Consider the following 27,334-nt stretch of genomic DNA (forward strand, 5'->3'; position numbering starts at 1 on the left):
GGCCAAGGAATGGGTACTTAGGGGTCGAGGTCAACTGAAAACGTAAGGGGCCATACATGTGATGGGAAGGGGTAGGTACCTCACCAAATGGTTTGCCGCCTCGCTCCGGCATCACACCGCAGTATCACTCTCACATCTGAGACAACACTGGGAAACGGACCTGCACTGTCCCTGCAGACAAAGAGTGGGTCGCCATACTGGAAGATCCCCATGTTGCTATAGTCGCCTTAATTGGGATTGGTATGTCCAGATGTGGGTCCCGTGCTCTCCATGGCACTGGATTTAAGCTAGCCTGGCTGATACCCCGAAACCGTTCCCAGGATGCTGGTTTCTGGTCCAGGGAGGGCCTGACTTGGCAGTTTGGGCCAGACAGTTCCCATTAGGAGCAGGGTCAAGACTATGCATATGGCTGGATCCAAACTGGGGTTGTATGGTGAGCAAAAAACGATGGATTTAACCCAGATCTGTGATTTGGGGTAAATGTTTGGCAATGTTGAGCATTTCGTCCATCATCTTTTTGTGTTGCTATAGTTTCACATACACTGCCACAAGCCCACAACATTTCAATCTAAACACTGACCCACAAACTGCTTATGCCTCGTGCCTAGGCGCAAAACCAACTAGCATATAAAAAGTACGAGTTATGGGAGCAATGCAGAGAGGAAGAGAAAGAGTAAAAAACTGGGGTGGCACTATAAGGATTGGCAGACATCTGCACAAGGTCAAGCGCTGGTGCGTATTTATTACAAATTTACCCCAACATAGAAATGCGGGATAACTTGGACTAGACAGGCATGCTGCAGAGGTTGCTTTGTTTCACTGAGGTTTCTAAACGAATTACTCACCAGGTAGCAGACCCTAAGTACTGCCAGGCAAGCCATGATCAACCTCTGACGCCAGTCACAGTATCAGCTGCCATTGTAATCACTGGGACCTCTCGGTTCTGGAAGCCAGGGCACACCCATGACTCAAAGCAGGAAGCTATACCAGGCACTTGCATGCCACAAGCACAGCCTCTGCTATTTTTCTAATGATTAATTCTTATTATTTTAGGCAAATACAGGCTGCACTACGCCCGCGTTCCTGAGCCAATTCAGAAACGACAATCTCCGGATAAACGTAATACTAACAATTACTGAGCACTAGTCATCTTAATACATATTGTTTCCCATTCACCTTTATTAGTGCGTCATTCTCCATTTTAACCACTTGGGCAAAATAGAACTTCCTGTGAGTTTTTAACTATGAGGGCATGTGCGATGAATAAGTACAGCATATATGACATGGACACCGAGTCCCAGTAATATAATCTTCCTGGGGTAGCGGCTCAAATAGTTTTTTTTAATTGGGCTTTCCCATATCCGTTGTCCCACGGCTGAAAGTTAACATACTTTCCAATTAAATATCAAGCAAATTTACAATAATAGTTTGTCCATGAAACAATTGCCAGAAAAAAAAAAGATCTATCCTGCTCTACAAAGTCTATCAGTATTTTTCAGGTCTCGCGTAGCGTTGCAGTACATGCGCTGCTCGCTCGGGGAGATTTATTGTGAAGAAGGACTTTGAGAAGAGGGCTTGAAGCCCCGCCCCTCATTTCCATTGGCTAGCGTCACGGTTTATGCTAAACAGGGGCCTGGCATTGGAAATTAGGGTTTTTGGGTGACGCCCTTTCGCCTCTGGTCCGGACTGGGTCGCCTGCTTTGCTGCTGTCGCACAGCACTTTCTTATCTTTATGGGGCCATGTGTTTCTAATTAGAAACACATGGCCCCATAAAGACCAGAGATCCCCATGCTCTGCCTGCAGCGCAGTCCTTTTTCACTTTTGGGACCGCGCTTGTTTGCAATAGTGACTGTCTGTAAACAAAGGGCTCTGATGTTCGCCCCCGGGTCCCGATATCTTTTCTCCTCAGGAGCCCAGAAGCACTCACCCGCCAGCTGCCACTTCGGATATTTTGGTGGTCCGTACCAAGACTGAATAAGAGGAAAGCTGCAAATTTGGATCGGAGTTTTCCACCCCGTCCCCAAACTCATTAGTGCTGCCCGCGGGTGTGGGTGGGCACAAGTGGGGCAGCATGCCACAACTCTCCAGCAGTGGGGCAGGGGGCGAAGGGGACCCTGAGCTGTGCGCCACCGACGAGATGATCCCCTTCAAGGATGAGGGGGACCCACAGGAGGAGCCCAGCTACACCAAGGTCAGCCACCCCGGCGAGGAGGGCGACCTGGCCGACATCAAGTCCTCTCTGGTGAACGAATCAGAGGTCATAGGCCACGGTTATGAGGTGAGCGCGCGTGACAGGCAATGCCCTGCCAGTTTCAATATAGTGCTTACATCCTGCGGCATTCAATAGCACGCTTCAGTATGCTTCGAATGGAATGTTACTCATTATATCAGCTTTGTTTGGTGTTTGCATTTTATCCTAATGAAGTTCAGAAATGTAAATTACATGATTTTTTTATAAAAAATTTATTTTTATGATGATTTTTAACCATTGAAATAAAGATTTACTGAACTGAACTGAACTACTCATCATATGCACATGGGGAAGATGTAAGGCCAAGGCAGCCACGCTGGGATTCACACATGTGACCTCCAGCATGCGAATCTCTTCGCAGCATGCGTTATAGCCCCCTAGGCAGAATAACAGCCCCCCCACTGCCCCTTTCAAATGCTATTTTCTAAAACACATTTAGAATGCGTAAGCACTCGTTGAGATATATTTGCATCCATTTAAAGCCTTGTCTATCGGGTGCAAGCCTCATGACACGGAACACAATCTGTCTGGGTGACATTCTGACTCCCCGGAGTACAGGCTGACTCAAAGGTCGAGAGTCTGAAACTTTGGAGCGCAGCTTCACTCACTTGAGGCGGTTCTCACTTTTGGTCATTTTCAAATGCTCAGTGGTATTAATAGAGTTTCACGCCTGGCAGTTCGTATTCTTGTATAAACACATAAAAATGTTCCTAAATAATGCACCAGACCCCTCAAATCTCCTTGCCCTCCTAAATCTTGAATTCTGTCTTGAGACATAGCAATGTTGGTGCGGTGGTACAGACAAAACTGTCAACTTTTAATTATCAGTGTTAAAAAATATATATATATATACATATACATATATATATATATATATATATATATATATATATATATATATATATATATATATATCCATACGCAAAGGTTGCCCTTGAGAAGCTGCCACACACAGTGGAGTTACTACACAAATCGCCACAGGTAGCTCTGTTGACAGCATGCCCCAAAACTCTCCATGCATGCCATACGCGTTTCGAGCGTGTTTGCCGCTCTTGTTCACTGGCTGGTTCACAGGCAGATATTGGCTCTGGGGCCAGTGTTGCAATCATCGCTCTTCACCTAACAAGGACGATCACATTTTTATTTGATGAAGGAAGCAGCACACTTGTATTGTGAAAACTGAGAGTCTTCAGGCATTATTTCAGGACTACTGTGACCAGAATGCCTGTGTGCAGGACGCCCACTTGGGCGGGACTCGCTATTCAAATAAATCAGCTGTTTTCAATGAGCCTGCTTCTTCCATCATTTCAGCCAGTGAACAAGAGCGGCAAACACGCTCGAAACGCGTATGGCATGCATGGAGAGTTTTGGGGCATGCTGTCAACAGAGCTACCTGTGGCGATTTGTGTAGTAACTCCACTGTGTGTGGCAGCTTCTCAAGGGCAACCTTTGCGTATGGATACTAAAGCGGCTGGCTCGGTCGCGGAGCTGCCCCGCCGCTTTTGGGCGGATCCCGAGTGCTGTTATTCACGGACTCTTGAGGGAATGGTGGGGGCCTCAACCACAGGCAGATATTGGCTCTGGGGCCAGTGTTGCAATCATCGCTCTTCACCTAACAAGGACGATCACATTTTTATTTGATGAAGGAAGCAGCACACTTGTATTGTGAAAACTGAGAGTCTTCAGGCATTATTTCAGGACTACTGTGACCAGAATGCCTGTGTGCAGGACGCCCACTTGGGCGGGACTCGCTATTCAAATAAATCAGCTGTTTTCAATGAGCCTGCTTCTTCCATCATTTCAGCCAGTGAACAAGAGCGGCAAACACGCTCGAAACGCGTACGGCATGCATGGAGAGTTTTGGGGCATGCTGTCAACAGAGCTACCTGTGGCGATTTGTGTAGTAACTCCACTGTGTGTGGCAGCTTCTCAAGGGCAACCTTTGCGTATGGATATATATATATATATATATATATATATATATATATATATATATATATATATATATATATATAGATATATATATATAGATATATATATATATATATATATATATATATATATATATATATTTGTTCTTGCATATGCTCCATTACCCCATGTAGTTGGTCAGCTTAGCCTTCATTATGTCACTTTTGTATGTGTATGTTTTCTATTGCTACACAAAAGAAGACTAGATCTTTACCTTGGTGGAATATGTTGTGAACACTGAACGGAGGATCTCTTAATGCACGATACAGTGCCCAAAAATGTGCAAGACATTGTTTGGACAGGGTCATAATATGCGGTGATGCCAAGAAAGGAAATGCTGGCACCAGAAGAGTGGAGGTGTTGGCAGTGGTAAACAGAGTATCTTCTGTACAGAAAGGTTTTCTCTTCTGGGAGGGCAGAGGGCAGCATGCCACTATACGGAGCGCTCACCCTCCCTACCGATGAAAGGCTTTCCAAACGTTTGCCAAATTTTATATGGAAACTGTAACTGCTGTGGCAGTTCCCTCCCTTCGGCACTGCCATTATGAATTCCACAACGCATGTCAGTGAGAGATTAAATAGTCTCCGGTCATGATCCTCTGATATTCGTGACTCGAGTTCTGAAGCACAAGTGTTGCCAACATTGGGCAGTCACAAAACGCTACGATGCTCTAGCCAGCAGCTTCTATGAGCACTGTGAGTGACCGGAAGTGTGGCTGCGAGGCCTCATTCCAGAGGCCCTTCCAAGCGTTGCAGGGTTACCACAAGGTAACAAGGTCTGTGCTGCCTCCTTTGCCCCGTCTGCAGGGTTGATTCATGTCAACTGGAAAAATTTGAGAAATCCACGTGGGAGGGGGCGTGTGGTAAACCTCGCGGGGTAGAGAGAGAATTTGATGACGCCTGGCATCAGTGTGAAAAGTGCAAGACACTAGGGAGGGATTCGCGAAGCAGCTTTAGGTTGTGGATGCGCAAAACATCTGCAGTACTATTAATAATAAAATCAGAGATAGCTCGTTGTGTAACGTTGAAGGACAGTCTTGCTGGGTTATAAGCGGTTATTATGGTAATTAATGTCGGCCCTGCAAGAGTGAAAAGTCAAGAACCCACTCCAAACTGCAACTTCTATCTAAGTTACCCGAACATCAGTGTAGCAGGTGTCTCAACCCACGGAGCCATGTTGCTTTATGAATTTACTGACATTTCTGATGGCAAAGCAGACAATGGGTAAACCGATGTGAGGTTGGTCTGACTAAAAATCAGCTTCGCCATAGAAATCACAATATGGCAGTATGAAGATTTTATATGTTGGTGTCTTATTAACAGACTATAGGAGACCATTACACAGAACAGGGAGGGGTAAGGGTCAGAGAGGAATCTGGAGGTAAATAGAATCTCTACCATAAAAGCTTTACCGAAGGTAAGTAACTTGTTCTTCTGATAGAGACTTCTAACTGCAGCTTCCTCAGGCAAATTCAATACGCAAAAACGATGGCACTGCGTGTTCTCTGTGGTGGGGAATTGATCTAGACTGGGAGAGGCACCGGGCCACCTCAGAGTGTAACTGCCATTCATGATCGGCTAGACAACGTAGGCTGAGTTTGACTGCCCTAGTGCCTAGAGATCCTGCCAGGTGTTTGGTGATCAGGGAGGTGCCCTGAGTGTTCCGCTGATTCCAGAGGCGTAGGGCCTCCTCACACAGAAACCACATTCACACACCACCCTGTTTGTTGTAGACTACATGCCAGTCATGTGGTCAGTGAGACACTGCACCAGTTCACCCCTGATGGTTGGAAGGAAAGCTTTCAGTGCCAAGTGAATCTCTTGCAACATCAACAAGTTGATGTGGAGCAGAGTCTCCACCAGGGACCAGAATCCTCTGATCTCCACCTCTCCCAGATGACTTCCCCAACCCATTACAACCATTGGCTCTGGGTGGGGTAGGGAGAGGGGTCTGCTGCAAGTCCAAATATGGTCAAGCAGTCCTCTGCAGGACTTTTTCAGTCTCCTTTGACACCTGTACAGACCCTGTCAAGTCCTCTTAGTGCTGAGCCCACTGAGACTTCAGATCACACTGCAGAGCCCAGAGGTGCCACTTGACGTGATCCACAAGCAAGATGCAGGAGGATCAAAACCCTCAGAGCCGCTCTCACTAAGATCCAAGCTAAAGGGTGAAATATCAGGATTATAGCCTGAATGTCCTGGACTTGTTGAGCAGAGGAATAGCTTTGAATCATGCCCAGGATGGCTTCTTTTAGAGGAAGCCTCTGAAGGAGTTGGTGTGACTTCAGCACATTGATGGAAAAACTCAACTTTGTCAAAAGATTAGCTCTTAGGTATTTACGACTGCTTGGGGCGAGCCCGTCTTCATAAGCCAGTTGTTGAGGTATAGACAGACTTGTATTGCCAACTTCTTCAGATGAGCTGCAACCACCACCATCAACTTTGTGAACACCTGAGGCGCACTGGTCAGGTCGAGGGGGAATACTGAGAACTGACAGTGCTTGTGGCCAAGTTGAAATGGCTGTTAACATCTGTGGGTCAGCAGGACAGGGATGCAATAGTATGTGTTTTGTAGATCCAACGCTACCATCCAGTCTCCTAGATGGAAACAGAACCTGGGCCAGAGTAAGCATTTTGAACTTGTGCTTCCGGAAGAAGAAGTTCAGAGGACGAGGGGGCGAGAATTGGGCAAAGGACACCATCTTTCTTCAGTATCAGGGGATCAACAGTCAGTCTTCCATCTCCGATACTGGTACCCTCTCTTTTGCCCCCTTGCCAAAAGAGCAAGAACTTTGCCACGGTGTACTGACAAGAGATCCTTTTAGAGGTTTTAAGGTGTGGGTCGCATGTCCTGGGGACAGGAAATGGAGGTATGATCCTTGCTCTCTGATCTGGTGCTGCCTTTATCTGTAGTGATAAATAGCAAACCTAGGGCACACACTAAATACATAAAAGGATGAGTTCCATACAGTAGTAACTATTGATTTATACAGTAGCATAGACAATAAAGTATTGCTTCATATGAATAATGCAAACATCCAAATATCTGACGTCAGCAGAGATCTTTTATTTGTAGATCTTGTTCGGTGTTCACGTAGCCAACACGTGTTTTGTCGGTTTAGCGACTTCGTCAGGGCTGTTAGTTATAGTGCAAGGTCTATTTGGAGGCACGATAAGGCCACATGTAAAGTAGTTCTGCCGTACCGTTCGGGTAGGTGCTAGTGGATAGTCTATTGGTCATCAACGGTGTTTCTCTTGTAGTCCTCGTAGTTAAATATACAAGAGGAGAAGTAATGCACCGGTAATGTTCTTTATCTTCTGTTGTATTAAAATCAGTGTTTGGTAAGCAGTCCCAGCATAAAAGTGTAATGTCCTATAACTTCGGTAGCGTAAAGAGCAGAAAAAGGTAAGTTATGGCAGTCCCAGTGTATAGAGGACAAGATGGCACGGGGGTCCAAGTACGGTTCCTCTAGGCTTTTTATCATAACATGACCCCTTGGTGTGTCTGTAGTGATGATGTTCCAGCCAGGGAGGTAAAAAGGGATCTAACGTCCCACCCGGTGATCATGTGCCACCAAGGCCAAATTAAAGAGTTTTTTTTCGGCGGCTGCAGGGGGAGGGATTGAAGACTTGGTAGAACATTGTCCCTGGTGGCCTGGGCACTGTTGGCCAGATCCTTATCCTCATGGGGTTTGGAAGACCTGCTGAGGCATGTATTGACATGGACTCTGCTGGTAACACCTCCCAAAGCCTCGAAAGGAGTGCTGTTGTTGGGGAAACTGCTGAACCAGCTGAGCTCAGCAAGAGAACGGGCGGTGGCCTTGCTCGCTTTGAAACGTTTTAAGCTCACATCAGCCTTCGCTCCTAACAGTCAAGATCCAGCGAAGAGCATGTCCATAAATATTGTCATCAAAGGAGAAGCCCATGGAGGAAATCCAAGCGTGGCGCCTGAGCACCACAATGGTTCCGACTGACTTACCTAGACAGTTAGTATTTTCCAGACCGAATAGAATATTTTGCCACATCTTGTCCATCCAAAATAAGGCCTTGCAGGGTTGGTAAAAGTTCTTCGGGGACAGTCTGCAAGATGTCTGCCACCTTATCACAAAGTGCATGTGCATATCGTCCCAGGAAGCATGATGTGTTAACTGACCTAAGGGCAAGGCTAGTTGAGGAGAAAATTTCTGTGGCAAATGTTTCAATATGCTTTGATTCCCTATCTAATTCAATTCAATTAAAAACAAGCTTTATTCGATTTAAAAATGTAAATCATAAAAGCACATTATATCATGTTATTAAAAGAAACAGATCAGCATAATATAAAATTCAAAAATTGTTAATACCATCCATTAGAATGCCAGGTTCATATTCCACATTGTTTTCCTGTATCTAATCACACATTTCAAGTACATAGCTAAAGGGCTAATAAAGAAATCATACTGTAAAAGTTGAAACATTAAAAATGCTGGGCGGCGTTGCCTCAAGCCTAATGTCTTTAGAATGGGTACAATCCATCTTTTTCTTGGGACAGTGTAAAATGTAAAAAATAAAAGGATGTGCATTGTAGATTGTGAGGACATATCATCACAAGGGCATAGGCCCAAAGTTCTAGACCAGACCAGTCATTCATGACTGGAAAGCTTGTTAGTCTGTGAAAATTCCCCAGGCGAAAATGAGTCAATATCATACCCCCCACGGTTACATTTTCAAGATATGGCTGGATACCATAACATATTAATAACATCTGGTTTTCCTGGACCATGGGCTTTACAATTTCATTTGAGAGTCTGATTGTCTCCAAGTGATTTTCTATCAGGTGGTGTGGAAGGAATGGGTTACGATTCAGCCGGCTCATAGGGGCTTAACCACTACACTCTCCTGAGTGGGACGCTGAAGAATAAAGTCCGGATCTCCAGGGGAAGAACTACATCACCTTGCCACATGTCTACTGGCCACCGGGAAAGATACTGTATTGGGCCAGGCACCCATTAGGATAGGGGTGAGGGCGTTGTTGAATAGTAACAGAGGTTCTTGGATTGGTTGTCCTAGGTACAGAACCTCTGTAAGTACATTACACTTTACATCTTGGCTGGGTAAAGTCAAGTTGAGGACTCCTGCTGCTTTCCTTACGACAGTGAAAAAGAAGGCAGATTCATCAGAGGACCGTGCTGGTCTGGGTGAGGAAAGAGTAGTATCAGGGAAAGTGGCCAGGCCACTTGTGTCCTGAAGATCATCAAAAAGGTTACAATCATTGTTGTATTCATGGAAATCACCTTCATCGTTCTTCTAAAATAGTGATAGGTGTCATGCTCCAAGTGGGCATGCTGATTAGGTGTGGGGGCTGGAACTTGATCCTAGGAGTTTGATAAAACAATAAGATCTTGCTTCGGGTGTCAGTGACATTGAAGTCCGCGTGGGGATCGAGTGCAACATTCAGCTTTGGGGAAGGATCCATCAGGGGTACCCCGACTGGAGGCCACCTCTGATCCTTTGGGCTTGAGGGGGCATGACAGGGATAAGGTGAGGCACCAAAGATCTTCTCATAGGCCAATTTCAGCTTGGATATCTGCTCCAGTGTTGCAGTTCATTCAGGGTAGGGCAGGAACGGGATCGGCAACAGCACCTACTGCCTGAAAGGAGACCATCTCTGCGGCCTAGAAGTGCCTGGCTGGTTTCTCAACTCGTGGGAGCAGCAAGTTGGGGAGTCATACTTTGTCTTTTTGTGTTTCTTGTGCGACCTCTAGGACTTACCCAAGGCGCATTTATTTTCTATTTTTTATTTATTTGAAGAGTTTTATATAGCGCTGGCTAGACCCGGAGGTATCGGAGCGCTTTAAATGAGGATTAGCGTTAGAGAAAAACAGTGTTACTTCATTACATCAGTTACTAGAGTGTAGAATATCATAGAGAGAAAAAGAAAAACAGTATTACATAGTTCCATCAGTTAATAGAGCATAGCAAAACATAGAAACAAGTCCTATGGAGCATAAAAGGTAGTGGAGGAATATTAAGGGGTTGGAATGTTGATCGGGTCAGGCAGACTGGCCAGGGAGATAGTACTTCAGGGGAACATCACAAAGTCAAAGTAAACAAGTCAACAAATCGGTTTGGGGGGCCAGTAATCATAAACATCCAGTGCCGGACTCGCTCACTGCGTCGGGTCATCTTGGAAATGGAACGGGTCCGAAAGAGGGGACGAAAAGGGCGCCTCACAGTGACCATAACAAGATGAAAGGGGGGTAGGTGTCCCAAGTTAGGGTCGACATTAGGGCAATGGTCAATATGGCACAGACCAAGCAGCATGCATCGATCTCGCAGCAGCCAGAAAAGAGGACCAGGTCATGGCCCCCAATAACAAAGATTAACAGAATGGTGTGATTACAAATGTACAAAAAAAACACAATCAAAGGAAACCGACCCATGAAGCAGGGCTGGATGGGGGAGGCGGCCACGGGGTCCGGCGGGAGCAAGGCTGGTGACCGCTGATCTCTCTCGGGTGGACATAAACTAACAATCGGGGTTACATAGGCAGCAGTGGTTCAATTAAATGAGCTGAAATTGCCAGGGGAAGTCAGCTCGGGCGCCACGGCAGCTGCCCCGGAAGAGGAAGGCAGCTGCGGGGTCAGGAGGGCGCGCTCACTCAAAAACAAAAGGAAAAACAAGCTCGATGGCATAGGGCAGCAGCCTCGCGGCATTCTCGTTGCTGCTATTGTTGGGGGAGCAAGACTTCATGTGTCCCAACCGCCATCCCAGAAGGCGTAGCGGGAAACCAGGCAACTGTGGTCTAATCCGGAAGGCAGGTGACGGCCGGAGGGGTGATCCCCAGCCCATCTCCTCAGCAACTACCTAGGCAGCTCAACCGGGCATCGGCCATGTTGGAATGGATCTGCAATCGGCAGATATTCATTGATTCATCGGAAGGCGAGGGAAGGAAGACGAGGCAAGAAACAGTGCCCATGTCCAGAGGGTGGGTGACGGCCGAGGGGGTGATCCACAGCCAATCTCCTCTACAGCTACTTCGGTAGCTCCACCGGGTATCGGCTATGTTGCTAGGGCTCAGTCCGCATGACTTTGACATTCGTGGGAGCGAACTTGAGAGCAGGAGCTGGACCTGGAACGAGTCTTACCAGTAATCTCCATCTGGACTGCTTTGTAGATTTGCTGAAATTGGTGACTGCTAACTTCCTTCTCGGACTGCCTGGTTATTAATGTTCTGACAGCATTCACACATCTTTGAGCTGTGCTGCTCCATTCACAAGAGAAACAGGCCATGGGTTCCACTCGTGCAGAGGTCTGTGAATCGGCAACCGATCACTGATATTGTCAATATATGCAGACGATATTATCATGTACATTTAGAAGCCAGATGTAAACCTCTCGCCAATCACTAGCAAGATCATAACATTTGGTGGTTTCTCCAGACTTCATATCAACGGGGATTATTTTGAAATGTTCCAGCTAAAAGATGCCACTACGACACCTGTGATAAAACATCCCTTGAAATGGAGTGAAGGTGTATTTATGAACCCAGAGACATTCCCAAGTTGCTAAAGAGCAATTTCGGGTCAGTTTTAGAACATTTTAGAGCACGCATGGAATGCTGGTTGCACCTGCACATTCCAATGTGCGGATGTGTCTCCCTAATCAAAATGGTGATTCTACCAAATATTTTATATCTTTTTGCAAACAGTCCTGTATGCATCTCAATTAAATTCTTCTGGCAGTTTATAGAATTGCTTACACATCTGATCTGGGGAGGAGGGCAGCCACATATACAGAGGTCTGTACTCACTCGACCTATGAAAGATGGGAGTCTATCGGTTCATATCTGGTGGCACAGGACCACTATGCAAAGTATTGGCTAGTGCCGCAACCAACACTCATGCATTTTTTTTTTTTTTAAATCGTTTTTATTGCAGAATCACAGGATAGGCAACGTGCATACACAGTGGCCCTGCACCGCAGACACCAGTGCCGTTTCTTGTCTGTGCCATAAGGCACTCATACACAGCTTGTTAGCCCACATCCCAGAGGCCGGGCAGCGATAACATGTGGGTCAGCATACATAATTTATGTCATCCTGTACTGTTGTTTGTATCATCATAGGATGTCTATGATCCGCTTTGAGGTTTGTTTCCCCCGCCCACCAACACTCATGCATGTTCGCATAGAATGCAGTCCAACATGCCACGCTTCCTTGCTTTCTACCATATCGCAGGCCTTCGTCCCTCAGACAGTAGGTATGACATGCAATACTTGGAGGGATACAGTGTGTTATTTTCATAGGGAAATCCCCTACTCTCTGTTGCTACCTGCTATCCGCAATTCATTACTCCTCGATGATGAAAACTACTGTGGATAAGTTTGACCGGTGTAGGAGTGAGATTGATGGGAGACTTATTTCCCCAACGGTGCCATCATGTCCTTTCGAAACTATAGGTAGATGGATAGCAGTACCCCCTTAGCTGTCTTATGTGATCAGTTACTTTCAGTGGCAAAGGCTGTATTTTCAAGCTTTCCTAAACCCCTAAAAAATTCATGCTCCTCGCCAAGTATATGCAGCGAACGTACACTGGTAAATGTTTTTCTTTATACTATGAAATCATGATGGGTAAACCTCATGACTTGTTATCTGTCAAACAGGATTGGGAAAGAGAGCTTGGAATTCAGATTTCAGATAAAGTACGGGCATATTTCCACGCTCAAGATACACAAAGTACGCTCAATTAAAGACATGATGGATAAACAGACTAGGGCCGAAAACTATGCACTGGATCCCAGATATGACATACAGCAGAAACCATTATGGAGAGGGCTTACATCCCAAATAGCAACCGAAAGACTTCTGGGGGTCCATTCCGTTCTTATTTACTGGCACAATAATTGCCAGCACATTTACGAGTGGTCATGCATTATGTTTAGTTCCCTGCAGCAATATTTCCGCATGTGTAAATATAACACTGTACTGCATTACCAATAGCCCGCTTATATTTTGCTGCATGTAATTTAGAATCTTTTAAATATATTTGTGCACTGCTATTCTCTGTGCTTTCTTTTGTTGTTACAACCATTGTTCTACTTCATTAAATACTCAATGAAGCTCTTAAAAAACACTCAAGTAGAACTTTTAGGCTCAGTGGCATATTTTCTGCGCAGGAAAGGGGCATATTCAATAAAAAAGAACCATACCAGCCCTCATTGACAGTAGAGTGTGCCATTGATCCCTTACATAGGTACAAATGTCGTTCCACAACTAAACTTTGCAAATTATAGTTGGGTTGATTAACCAAAACATGTCACCCAAAGCGGAAATAACCATCTAGATGAGTGTATCCTAAACTGTGGGTTGCTAGCTGATTTTTGATGGGTCGGGAAAGTCTAAGTAATAAATAAAGATGCCTTTAAATTTTATGTTTATCTTGTCCCATTTGCTGCACTTTAAATACAGAGGTCGAATATCAAGCAATGTCTTTAACAAATTGACGCTTATTTTATTAACATGAAAATTTGTGTTTGCAGTCAGCAAAAAAAAAAAAAAAAAAAAAAAAAAGTTAATTGTGAGACAGTCTTGCCCGGATACAGGGAGTGCTAAAGGAAAGGCTGTAGGATGCAATTTCATTGTAAACCAACAAAATGTAAACATCTGTAAATGAACTGTACTAAATCAGCAGTTAGGAAAGTCAAAGTGAAGCACTTTGTTTGTGATTCTGAAGTGTGATTATTCAAAGATTGTAATAAGATCAAAGCAAATCAAGACACTTTACTGATGATAAATATTCACTTAAATGACGAGGAAAATGTGCTGCGTATAAATGACACTGACTACCACACAATGCTTTAGTTACATTAAAACAAATCGCCTGTTTCATGTCCATTAAAGCTAGATGGGTCGCAAAAGTTAGTCGTGCTAAAAAGTGGGTTGTAGTTCTAAAAAAAATTGGCAAATAATGATCTATACAGTAAATCAGATTTAAGTTTGGATTCGCCATTCAGGTCTTAAACAAATGTGCGAATCTCCTGTTACGATATTACATATGTTTTCTTGTGGATTTGAATGTTTAGCTAGCAGAACCTTTTTAAAATCACTTTTAACACATTCTGTTTACAATTATGTTCCTTATATACAAAGAGTAACTGGAACAATGTATTTTAATTGAGGAAGGTGGATTCTACCTGTAGACGGAGAAAATCTTTGTATGACTCTTGCTGATGAAGCTGTTGTTCAGTTGCAGGCTCAGCAAAGACGTTGCCTCGTGCATAAGGAGAGTTGTTGGCAAACGCGAACCCTAGAAATATAGTTAAAGAGTTAATGCAGACCACAGCGGAAAGTATGTAACTAAATATCCTTAAGAAAAGCCAGATTACACACTGATGCATTACTGAAGTCAACTGTCCAACAACTTCTCCTCCAACATTCAAAATCGTCTTGAAAGAGCACCAAATTATTTTAATGTACTAGATGAAAAAGTTACTTACCTTTGGTAACGCTCTTTTGATGAATACTGTTTAATACTGCTGAATATTCCCAAGGCCATAGACTGGATCTGGACGACTCAAAAGCATTGCTCCTGCATGCCGATCGGTGGCCTCATGCAGCTCCACATAGATGACGTTCTGCTCCGGAAGTGACAAATGCAGATGCATATAGGCACCACCCATAAGCGCCGACAGTGTCTTTATTAGGCTTGTCTTGCCCTCAGATGCAGAGCCCATCAGTAGACTGGTATGACCAGCGTACAGATCTCTAAATTGTGACCATTTTAGATGGAAAGAGTCCATACCACACAATAGGGTGGTGGGGTTAGTGGGATGCAGTGAGGAATCTGCAGTTAGATTAGAGTATCCACCAGAAAGAACATTACCGAAGGCAATCAATTCGTTTTTTCTCTTGGATACTTTTAAGTGCAGATTCCTCATCATTAGGCTAGATACCAAAGCAGTAACTTCCCAGGTGTTGAGTCTTTGGAACGGCTCAGATAAAGTCCTGCAGGGAAGATCAGACGAAATGGCCATGCAGACAGACCTGGCTTTCAAGGCAATAGTGCTTCATGCACATGTACTCTGGTGCCCACATAGCAGCTTGCCAGATAACCTGACAGATATCCATGACAGGCACTCCGTGTGCTAATGCAATAGTAACAGCCTTGGCTCAATGAATAGACTGCAGTCCCTCCGGAGGCTGCTGTTTGGTCACTACATAACATATTTTAATGCAGAGGACTGTCAACCCTGACTAACTTCTTTTCTGCACTGCCGTGCCATTCTTTGCCCCAGGGAACCAATAAAGAACTAATCGTCCACCCGATGGTGTTTGGTGAAATCAATGTAAAAACAAAGCTCTTTTGGGATCTGTAGACATTCCTCGTATTTTGGGAATGGGGCAAGGTAAAGAATGTTATGAGAGTGATGAACTGCCCAAAGTTAAAAGCAGTCACAACCTTAGAGAAAAAAAAAGGACCCTTTGGTCCTCAGCAACACTTTGTCTGACGGTTTTGCTAAGAGAGGCTGGAGTTCACTCACTTGGTGATCTGAAGTCCTCAAAACAACAAGTGATTTGAAAAAGGAAGGCAAGTCTGGTAAACGTAAAAAGACCGAATGGACAAGTTACTTAATTTCGGTAACGCTTTATCTGGTGGAGACAGTATCTAGTCGTAGATTCCTTACCTTTGAATTTCCCAGGCATCAGACTGGATCTGGAAGATTTTTCTTCAGGCAATGCCCCTGCGCTCCATTAGGTGGGGTTGGTCGGCTCACCGTGACATCATTGGCATCCGTGCCAGAAGTGACATCCGCGTCATACATAGGTGCCACCTAGGCGCACTGACCTAAGTTACTTTTCAGGACTTTTCACAACTTTCCATGCCAGAAACGCAGAGCTATGAAGAGTACTGACATTGGTGTGTTTAAGAAACTAGGGACCTGAAAGGGAACTACCTTGACCCTAGAAACTAGGCCGCAGTACGGAGTGGGTGGGTGGGTCGGTAAGGAATCTGAGGCTAGCTACTGTCTCTACCAGATAAGGCGTTACCGAAGGTAAGCAACTTGTCCATCTGATAGTGACATCTAGCCGCAGATTCCTTACCTTTGAATAAATACCCAATCAATACCATCCCTGGAGGAGGGCTGCAGACATGTTTCAGACTAGAAAGTCCTGCATGACTGAATGGGGAAAATGACCGTCCCTGCAGACCTGACTGTCCAGGCAGTAATGCTTGATAAACGTGTGAAGGGATGCCAACGTTACTGCCCAACAGAGGATAGGCCCGAAATTGCACTGTGTCCAGAACAGCTCTGATGAAAGGGAGCGTCAGAGAGGGAGTCAGGTGTGACAGTGAACCCAGGCAAATGCAGAAGGTTTGCCGTAGTCTGGGGAAGACTGGCACCCCTGATTACCGCAGAAGAGCTGTGACCACCGCCATCACCTTGGTGAACACCAAGGGGCGCTGGTAAGGCAGAAAGGGTGCACCATGAACTGAGTGTTAGTGGCCACACCCTGAATTACAGATCATACCTGTGGGCAGCCAGGGCAAGGATGTGAAAATATGCATCATGTAAGTCCATCCAGTCTCCTGGGTCCAGGACAAACAAGACCTGAGCCAAAGTGAGCATCTTGAATTGTTCATTTTTTAAGAAGTAGTCGAGGGGTCGTAGGTTTAGGAGAGGATGAAGGCACTTGTCCTTTTTTGGGACCAGAAAGTAGTGGTAATAGCAACCACAGACTACTTCTGGCACCGGAACGCTCTCAGTGGCTCCCTTAGCCAAGAGAGCCATGACTTCCTCTTGGAGCAAAAATAGATAATCCTCTGTCAGCCGGTCGAAGGATGGAGACATGGTGCGAGTGATGGTCTTGAAGGGGAGGGAGTAGCCCCTTTGGATAATCTGGAGAACCCACCTGTCCCAAGTAATGTTTTGCCAGTGTTGGATGTGATGGTGGATCAAAGCCATTTGTGGTTCTAAATAACAATACCACATCGTCATTGTATTGGAGGACGGGGGCCGGTTGCTTGCCAACCTGTGGACAGTGAGCATTCACCTATTCCAAGATCTTATCCATCTCATTAATATAACACAAAATAAAAATGGGGCAAGAACACAGTCTTGTCGGATGCCTCCTGTAACTTCAAAAATTGAGGTGCATTCCCCGTTCGTCCCGTATTATACTCGGGGGGTCAAACGTGATATAGCTGTAACAGAAATGAGATATCTATTGAGGCGCCCATTTCTTTCAAAGTTTGCCACAGCTTGGCATGATTTACCACATCAAACGCGCTGCTCGGATCTGCAAAGCATAGATGCATCCTGATCAACACCCGCTCCGCACACAAACACGCCGTCGAACTCTGGGACCTACTCGACACCACATCACCTTCCTGACCGAGACCTGGATGAACGAAACCTCCTCGCCAGACATCGCCATAGCCATAGCCATTCCAGATGGGTACAAGATCACCAGCAGAGACCGCACCAACAGGGCCGGAGGAGGAATCGCCATCGCCCACAAAAACACCATCAGGGTCTCAACAAACACCAACACCCTCAGCACCGCCTAACACATGCACTCCCAGATCCACACGGACCCCAAGACCACCCTGAGAGGCACCCTCGTCTACAGACCGCCAGGACCCCGGCCACAATTTTGCGACTCTATCGCCGACCTCATCAGCATGCACACACTGACCTCCACCGACTACATCCTCCTCGGAGACCTGAACTATCACCTGGAGAACAACAATGACAGCAACTCTTCCACCCTGATCGACAACCTCGCCAACCTCGGACTGAAACAACTCGTCACAACACCGACCCACATCGCCGGCCACACGCTAGATGCCATCTTCTCCTCAAGCCCCCACGTCACCTTCAGCCATGCCTCCGAACTCACCTGGACAGACAACAACTGCATCCACTTCTCCTTCCGAAAAACCCTCACACACCACCACAGACTACAGACCCCCTGCCGCTGCTGGGGCAAAGTCACCCAAGAACAACTACAGACAAGCCTCGCACTCAACCCTCCGACGAACCCCACCAAACCCGATGAGGGTGCACTCACCCTCGAACGCTGGATGAACGACTGCGCCAACACAGTCGCCTGCTGAAAAATCACACCAGCAGAAGAGTCAGCTGGTTCACCCCGGAACTCCTCGACTCAAAACGCACCTTCCGGAAACTGGAAAATATATGGCACAGCAACAAGACGCCAGACAGCCGCACCGCCCACAAAGACGCCATCCGCAACCACCACCACCTCATCACCTCATCAGGACCGCCAAACGAACCTCCTTCACAGAGAGCCTTGACAACAACGCACACAACAGCAAGGAGCTCTTCACCATCGTGAAGGACATTTACATTTGACATTTAACTCTCCAACCCCAGCTCCAACGCCAAGGCATCCCACCATCGCAAACCCTGTGCGACTCCCTCGCGACCTTCTTTCACTGGAAAATCACCGACATCCAGAACAGCTTCAGACCCTGGACGACCACTGCCGAACGCGCCGAACCGAACCCACCGCACCCCACCGTCCACGACACCCTGACAACCTGGGCCAACGTGAGCATCGAGGACACAATTAAGACCATGGGAACAATCCACTCCGGATCCCTGTCTGACCCTCTCCCGCACCACATCTTCAACAAAGCCAGAAATTCCATCGCACCCCACCTGCACAAAATCATCAACCTCTCCTTCGAGACCGCCACCTTCCCTGAGAACCGGAAGCATGCAGAGATCAACGCCCTACTGAAGAAACCCAAGGCGGATCCGAGCGACCTCAAGAACTTCCGACCCATCTCCCTGCTTCCGTTCCCAGCAAAGGTCATCGAGAAGATAGTTAACACCCAGCTCACCCGTCACCTCGAAGACAACATCCTGGACCCATCCCAGTCGGGATTCCGCAGCAACCACAGCACCGAGACCGCCCTCATCGCCGCCACAGACGACATCAGGATCCTGCTTGACAACGGCGACCCTCATCCTCCTGGATCTCTCTGCCGCCTTCGACACCGTCTGCCACCACACACTACGAACACGCCTCCACGACGCAGGGATCCGAGACAAGGCCCTGGACTGGACCACCTCCTTTCTCTCTGGCAGAACTCAGAGAGTCCGCCTCCCCCAGTTCCGATCCGATGCCTCCGAGATCATCTGCGGCGTCCCTCCGAGATCCTCCCTCAGCCCGACGCTGTTCAACATCTACATGGCACCACTAGCACGCATCGCCCGACAGCACGACCTCAACATAATCTCCTACGCCGACGACACTCAACTGATCCTCTCCCTCACCAAGGACCCCCTCACCGCCACATCCAACCTCCACCAGGGAATAAAGGCCGTCGCAGACTGGATGGAGGACAGCCGCCTCAAACTGAACACACACAAGACGGAAATCCTCATCCTCGGGTCCAACCCCTCCGCATGGGACGACTCCTGGTGGCCCACGTCACTGGGGTCCCCCCGGCCCCCACCGACCACCCACGCAACCTGAGAGTCATCCTCGACTCGAAACTCTCCATGACCAAACAAGTCAACGCAGTCTCCTCCACCTGTTTCAACACCCTCCGCATGCTCCGCAAGATCTACAGATGGATCCCGACAAACACAAGGAAAACAGTCACCCAGGCCCTTGTCAGCAGCAGACTCGAATACGGAAACGCCCTCTACGCCGGAGCCTCGTCCAAACTCATCAACAGACTACAGAGAATCCAGAACGCCTCTGCACGCCTGATCCTCGACGTCCCACGCCACGACTACATCACCCCCTACCTGAGGAACCTACACTGGCTCCCCGTCGACAAAAGAATCTCCTTCAAGCTCCTGATCCACGCACACAAGGCACTCCACAAAACCGGCCCAGCCTATCTCAACAGTCGACTCTCCTTCAACGTTCCCAATAGGAAACTCCGCTCCGCTGACCACACCCTGGCCACGGTCCCACGCATCCGGAGAACTACTTCCGGAGCCAGATCCTTCTCCCGTCGCGCCGCCAGGACCTGGAACACCCTCCCCCTCCACCTGCGACAAACCGAAGACCTGCTGACCTTCAGGAGACAACTCAAGACCTGGCTCTTCGACCAATGGCAGCATCACCCCCCCCTTCCAGCGCCTTGAAACCCTCCCGGGTATGTAGTGCGCTTTACAAATTATGTGATTGATTGATGTGGCCTTCCTTAGCTCTGGTGTACTTACTGATAAATGAGGTTTAGGTTGATGCAGTGCTCCAGTGTTCCCATATGCCACCTCAACTGCGAATCAGTGATCACCTGGTTATCGTTTGCTCAGATCTCCAGCCTCTCAAGAAGAATTTTGCCCATCAGGAGGGAAATCATTCTATAGCACCTTGCATTCCCCCCCAACCCCCTTTTTGAAAATAGGACTATTATACTCTCAGTCCAAGTTACAGGAAATTAGCCTTCTGCTGCATCCTTGCATCAGAATAGGTGCCCAAAGTGTGAGATCTGATTTAAAAGTGTCTATGAGAACCCTATCAAGGCCAGGCGCCTTCCCTTTGGCGCACTTTTTCAAGGCGATGTTAACTTCTTCTATGCTAATACCTGGATTCGATGGAATGATGCGCCTGAGAGTGTGGCAACCGCCGCGGGAGTGGGTTATGCTTGTAAGGGCAGGCCGTGTGGCCATGGATGGGAGGCGCTGCTGTGGAGATGGCTTGGAGTGCTGGCCAGTATGGATACGCCTTAGAAATAGTGGGGGGGTGGCCCCCCATACGCTGTCGGGACAGAAGGTATGCTAGTTTGCTGGTCTGGCTGGTGCGGGAGGCAGAGCAGATGGCGGTGATGGTGGGTGCGCGGCGAGCGGGGAGGCCCTTCCCTGCGACTCCTTGCAATGGCCGCTGTGGCGGAAGCTGCGGAAGAATCTATTGCCACAGGGCATACTCACTCGGGCTCGGGGGAGGGCCCTGCTATACCTCTTACCTGCCTATGACGACGGGGCCTGCTGGGGGCCACTGGACTACTGCTCCGATATCTCTGTGAGGGACTATACCAGCTCGGTACAGAATGGACATGCGAGTTGCTCGGTCAGTGCACCGTAATGAACATACGCTCAGGGTGCACAGGTCTGAATTAAGGCGGAAGAAGAGGGATTACTCCTCGCCACCGGGCCTCCGGGCTGTCGGATATATGGCTGTGTATCATACAGATTATAGCAAGGACTGTGATGGACAGTGGTCGGCCCGAGAGGTTGTAGGCGTGAGGCTGTATTGTAGATGTACTCTCTCAAATAAAGGTTTTGAAAACTAAAAAAAAAAAAAAAAAAAAAAAACTTCTTCTATGCTAATAGGTATTAGGTGTGATGGCTCTGTGCTAAGTAGGTCACCTGTCAACGATTCCACACCTTTATTGTTGGGATTGAAAATTCCACCATAGTGTCTTATCCAGTCTGTCTGTTGTACGTGTCTCGACCCTAGGAGCCGAAGAATCCTTAAGGAATGACCGACTGTTTGGTTTACAGAACAGTGTAGTATTTCCTTTCAGTCGCCTGCTCTAGATTAGCCCAAGTCCTTTTTCTTAATTCTTTTTTCCTGCTCTCCAGTGCGTGCTTGTAAATGAGATCTCAGAGTTATGACCATCTCCCAGTTTCTGGGTGTGGCCTGGAAGACTTTTTTGAGGTAATGATTTATTTGCACATGAGCAGTGATTATCAAACCATCCTATTTACTTTGTGTTAGGGACTTTATTGGTGGTTCTTAAGTTACCAGAAATTGCAGTGGTTATTTTGCAAAACACAGTCAGGGTTTTGTATGGGCTAGAGTCTCATTCAGTATAGATGCTAAATTCATCTATGTTGTCCTTTGAAATCTTTACGGAAAGGCTATTTGTTTATCCCTCCCCTCTTTAAACTTATCCCATTATTACCCTCATTTTTTTGCTAATTGTACTCCAATCTTGTGACTGGTTTTGATGTTAAGGGTGCGTAATAGTGGTTGGTGATCACTAAAGGAGCTTGTTTCAACCCTAAACGATTCATACAACACCAGACCACTTTCAGATAACAGAATATCGTCTACAGTTGAACTGTGGCTGTTCCTCTGAAAAGTTGGTATCATGTTTCTTTCTATGTCAGAACTTTGCTCCATCAACTCCAGGTTGTATTTAAAGACAATGTAATTTATCATCTCCCCATTATGGTTAATGAAAGAAATTAGGTTGACCATTCCCGGCTTCACCCATATACTAACAGGCCTCCACTGCTGCTACTTAGAATTTACTTAGAAATCTTCTGCCCAGATGTAAACACAGGCAGCCCCAATACCTCTCACAAAGCTTTTGATCTTGTTCCCAAGGTCCACAATGACCCTTTTTGTATTATCAAATATATTGTTATAAAAGGTTATTGATACAATGCTTAGCTTCTCATCAGTTGTAGGCGTAAAATTTGACAATAGGGTGTTCTGGTCCAGGATTTATTTAGGCTTAATGGGGCTACAGTACAAATTAGGACAGCTGATCCTCCCTTTGCCCTTCTGCTATTCAAAGAGGTGGCTTGTGTAATGATAGAGGTGTACTCTTCAACATTAAAGCTCTCCTTATGCCAGGTTCTTGTTAGCATGCCAATTGTGAAGTTTTTCAAATATCCAGCCATTCTATATTCCCCAGTTTGTATTTGACACCAGCTTTAGTCCATGACTGGATATCTAATGTTTTGCGTCCCTCTCAGACACTAAGGTCTCCAGTTGTCAATCCTGTTCCTGGCAGCTGCTAAGAGGTGCAAATCTATTAAGACTCATCATGGGCATACCCATAGATGGTGTGGTTGGAAAATGCTTGGACCCAACCCTGCCTCAAGTGATGTTGGTTGGGGGGGGGGGGTATGGTTATAAAAGAACCCGGATGGTACAGCGGTGATCTTCCCTTCCAAGTTGGCTCTATACTGTTGCCTGCACTTATTGTGAGAGGAAAGGGGGTTTAACTAAGAAGGGACGGCGAAAATTTACTACGATGCAGTCGTCCTGTCCTCATTTGCTGGTATGGCGAACCCAAGTTACCCTTCTCACCATTATTCATTGCTGACTAATAAATAGTGTCCCAGATTTGGCCTGATATCCAATGTAGAACATTGAAGTTTAAATCACTCCATGTCTCGGTTGTGTTGGATTCCAATTTGAGATTCAGGATAATTACATATGGGGTGGTATCTGGTGTTAGATGAAAAATGTCCGGGACAGCCCCTGAGGATCTTATATTCCCTTCACCATGATGAGATACAGATACCACTCACTGGGTTTTGAGTAGGGAGGGAGGATCCTCTTTAGGTCTTTTCGTAAGATTTGAGCTCAGAGTCTTAGTGTTACTAAAGGCATCAGTTCTGTTGTGGGTCTATTTTGAGTGACTATAGAATTGGTTTGAGGATGGTCTGCCTTCTTATGTGAGTCCAAAAGGTCTTTGACAGTCTGCTCAAGTAAAGTCACTCTGTCCTTTATTTCTCTCATCTCCAGTAATAATTTCCTTTCAATATTGTCCAGCTTTACATGGACCCTTTTTAACATCACCTCCACACCCTTGGGAAGATACAAGCCTTGCTCTATATCGGGTCCTTATAGGATGTGGCCCTTTCCCCTGGTACCCGTTGGTTTAGTGTTTTTTTTGGCCTAGGACCCATGACTTATATAGGCTGCCTACTTTTTTTTTGGTGGGTGGAAATTAGCTTGTTACTAAGTGAGAGCTCCCTTATCTCAAGGGGTGTGGTTGAGACACAAGATAATTGTATTGAGTTAGATATGTTTATTGCAGCTTGTGCAGTATCCAGTTGATTATGGGACCCTGCAGTGGGTTGTATGGTCTCATCAGTAGCTTCCACAATTACACTGTGTAAGGCATTTTTTGTAGCAGCCAATCTTTCCTCTGCACTGACAATTTCATCATTTATTAGGCCCATGGCATCGGTGAGATAATTAGCAATGGCATTAGTAGCTTTCGCAGTCTTGGCACATTTTTCAGCAGGACCTTGGGGTAGTTTATGTTTGCCCATGTTATAACTTCCTTATATGGCAACCCCAAACATAACTACCTTTCAATATTGAGAAAAAATACTCTTACCGGGGGTACTTTGATCCTTGGGCCAAGAGGGGGAGCCTGGCTGAGACTCGTACAGCAGCAGACGGGCACAGATGGGTCCGCTCTTTGCCCAGATGCATGCCCAGGGAGCATACCGTGCTGAAGGAAGCTGCCAGCACCTTTGAAGAGTGTCTGCCTCCTTCTGTGAGCTAAGTACGCTATGGTGCGAAGTCCCACCCCAGCCCAAGTTGCCAAAGTCAATGCGGTAGAGTGCGGATTAAGGAAACAGTTTTGGTGCACTCCTGCTCTGTGGGATGCTGCAGGCGCCTTTGTAGAACCTGCCCCCTCCTGTGCACTAGATACACTGGAGGACGAAGTTCCACCCCAGCCCAAGCTGTCACAGTCAATGCGCTATAGTGCGCTCAATGGAAACCTATTTGGTGTACTCCCTTCGACTGGTGGAGCCCTACACCATCAAGGCTCGCAAGGTCACCTGGAACAAGGTAATGGTGCCTGGAGATTTGCCTATTAACTGGAGGGTCAGTGTAAGGCTTTTCCAAAGCCCTTAGGAGGGTATCAGTCAGGGCCTCAATGAAGGGGAGGAGAGGCTCAGAAGCAGTATGGACTGGTTGTATGACCTCAGTCAATATGTTTTTTTTTTTTTTACCTTCCGCCGTTCTACACATAACTATAGCGCAGGAGGCAGATTCTTCAGTGGCTGAGCCAGGAAAGTAGAAAAGGGCGGTCTCCAGGGAGGTATCCTGCACCCTCGCCTCCTGCCAATCCTCATACCAATCCTCATACCAATTATTCTCACTATAGGGCAGAGAACTCAAAACTCTGGTCAGTCGTTATCGGAGTCAGTCCAAAAATGGGAATGCAAAGAATGTTGATTAGTGCGGAAATGGGTGCCTCAGTTGGATTCTGACATGTCAGTCGAAGTCAGACCAGCGTCGATTTGGTGTTGGAGAGGTCAATCAGGGCCACCTTTTCAGGGAATTAGGCCGGCATAAGAGTCGACATACACAGGCCTGGTGTGGGTATAGGCCCCGGGAGTGAGGTAAGAACGGGAGCTGAGGGCAGAAGTGGCTCAGTGGGTCCAGCTGGCACCAAGGGGGACCCACCAACGGTAGTCCAGGTGAAAGGCCTCTTGGATCAGCAGAGCCCGAAGGCATGCCAGAGGGAGTCAGAAGAGATCTGAAGAGCTGGAGCATAGTTGTGCAGAACTCTTGTAGTTGAAAGGACCAGAAAATGGGTTTTGCAAGAACCAGCTGAGGAATCGACTATAAAATCTGCCGACATTGAGAGCAGGAGCAAGATGGTTCATGCTGCCCATGGGCCTGTTTGCTGTTGTGAAGAGTAAAAAATCTTGATTTAGGAGTACGTGAGCCACATCAAGGGTTCAGGACCTGAGAGGCACCACTTTGGGGTCAGGAAATCGCTGCAGCTGGGTCCAGGAGTGGTTGGGGAACCTTATATGTCCCTGAGGCTCTGCTCAGGAGGCCGGCAGCCTAGCCTTTAGAGTCACTCTGGGATCCTAGGTTCAAGATATAGTTACAGGTCTGGTTCTTCTTCATCATGCAAGAGGGCAGCAGGTCAGCACAGCAGGGCAGCAGTCCTTTCAGAGCAGCAGTCCAGCAGAGTGGCAGTCCTTTTTCTTGGCAGAGTATCTACAGTTTCAGAAGTGTACTGAAGAATGCACAGATGACCTTCCTTCCCTGCCCCGGCTCCAGGCTAAAGTGGTTATTGCAGCCCTTTGTGTGGAGACAGGACACAGCCTATTCAAGTGTAAATGGGGCAGTGCCAGGCTGCTCCCTACCATCCTGCCATTGATGGCTTATCCATTCACACCTAAACTCCCGATTGTGTGTGGCTGTCTACGAGGAATACACAAAGCCAAACTGCCATCCACACCCAGTCATGTGACCCAGAGACAGGCTGTAGGCATGAACTAGCTAAAGCAAGAAAATGCCAACTTTTGAAAAGTATATAGAAGCCACAGCGGTTGCAGGAGAAAATGTACATATGTATTGTAAATATTACACTGCAAATAAACCAGTGTTCACAAAAAAATTCAAAGCAAGTGAAATTATTATAAGATATTAATTTGCCAAAGAAATATCACAATGTTTACTCGGCTTGCGAAAGCACGAAGACCCCCCTACGACTTATTCCTGGTCTACATCATCTATATGGAAACCATCGACTACTTGCGTTCTTTTAAGCCTTGAAAAAGTTACAAAGTGATGAAATATGGCTTGGCTGTTCTTCCACAACAAATACCAAGTTGTTTAGCATCTGTATGACAAGAATATCAGTTAGATCATACGACATAATAAATAACAACATTGTTTCTTACTAGTCTTTACTCTTTGGACCGTGTATTGCTCTTATAAGACCACGTTTCAGTGCTCTGGTTCATTTAGGATTGTTTGTTTTGACAGACTGGATCTCTTCGCTCTGGCAGTGTACACCTTTGGTAGTAAGGTGCCCAAAACATTAGAGCACCACCTATTCATTGTATATATCGTTATGGTCAACAATTTACCCAAAAAATATGTCTCCAAGGATGTGCGATATTTAAAACCACAACCTCCCACTACATTTTTCATCATGTAAATATAAGTGTAAACACATGAAGAACTTACCGAGGTACATAACAAGTTTCTCTTTTGCACTCCGCAAACAACCTCAGAGTTGGCGCATAAATAGAGTAAACACTTGACTGGCATTCGGTCGGCGTTTTAAGCTGCACTGATCCCCCATGAAGAGGGAAGAAAGACTTTCCACTATAATTGTACTGATTTGCTCTCAATTTCAAAAATGCGTAACTTTAAATAACGGTGAATGAATTGATCAAAGAAGGAGAAAAGAGAACTCTAATTAAGCACGAACGTGGTCATGGTTCTGATCTGTTACCGCACATGTGCAGAACTGAAACACTAATCTCCGTCAGCCTCCATTACTCAGAAACTAGTGCAAATAGACAGGAATAAGGAAAAATGCTACTTTTACACTGCAAATGGCACTTGCACACAGACTGTTTGAAATCGTGGCCAAATTCCCCGACCTCTCCCGTGTATAGGATCAATGTCC

General features: G+C 46.5%; 1 protein-coding gene across 5 annotated transcripts in view; it reads right to left on the reverse strand.

Moving 5' to 3' along the window:
- CSPP1 (centrosome and spindle pole associated protein 1) overlaps positions 1-27,334 on the reverse strand; it is a 1,290,317-nt gene that overhangs the window by 421,690 nt on the left and 841,293 nt on the right. For all 5 annotated transcript variants that reach the window (XM_085605499.1, XM_085605497.1, XM_085605498.1 and 2 more), the window contains one exon: positions 14,397-14,509. In XM_085605499.1, coding sequence (XP_085461625.1) covers positions 14,397-14,509 — 113 coding nt within the window. The remainder of the gene's footprint in view (positions 1-14,396; positions 14,510-27,334) is intronic.

The sequence above is a fragment of the Triturus cristatus genome, chromosome 5_1 (assembly GCF_964204655.1).
Source record: "Triturus cristatus chromosome 5_1, aTriCri1.1, whole genome shotgun sequence".
NCBI lineage: Eukaryota > Metazoa > Chordata > Amphibia > Caudata > Salamandridae > Triturus > Triturus cristatus.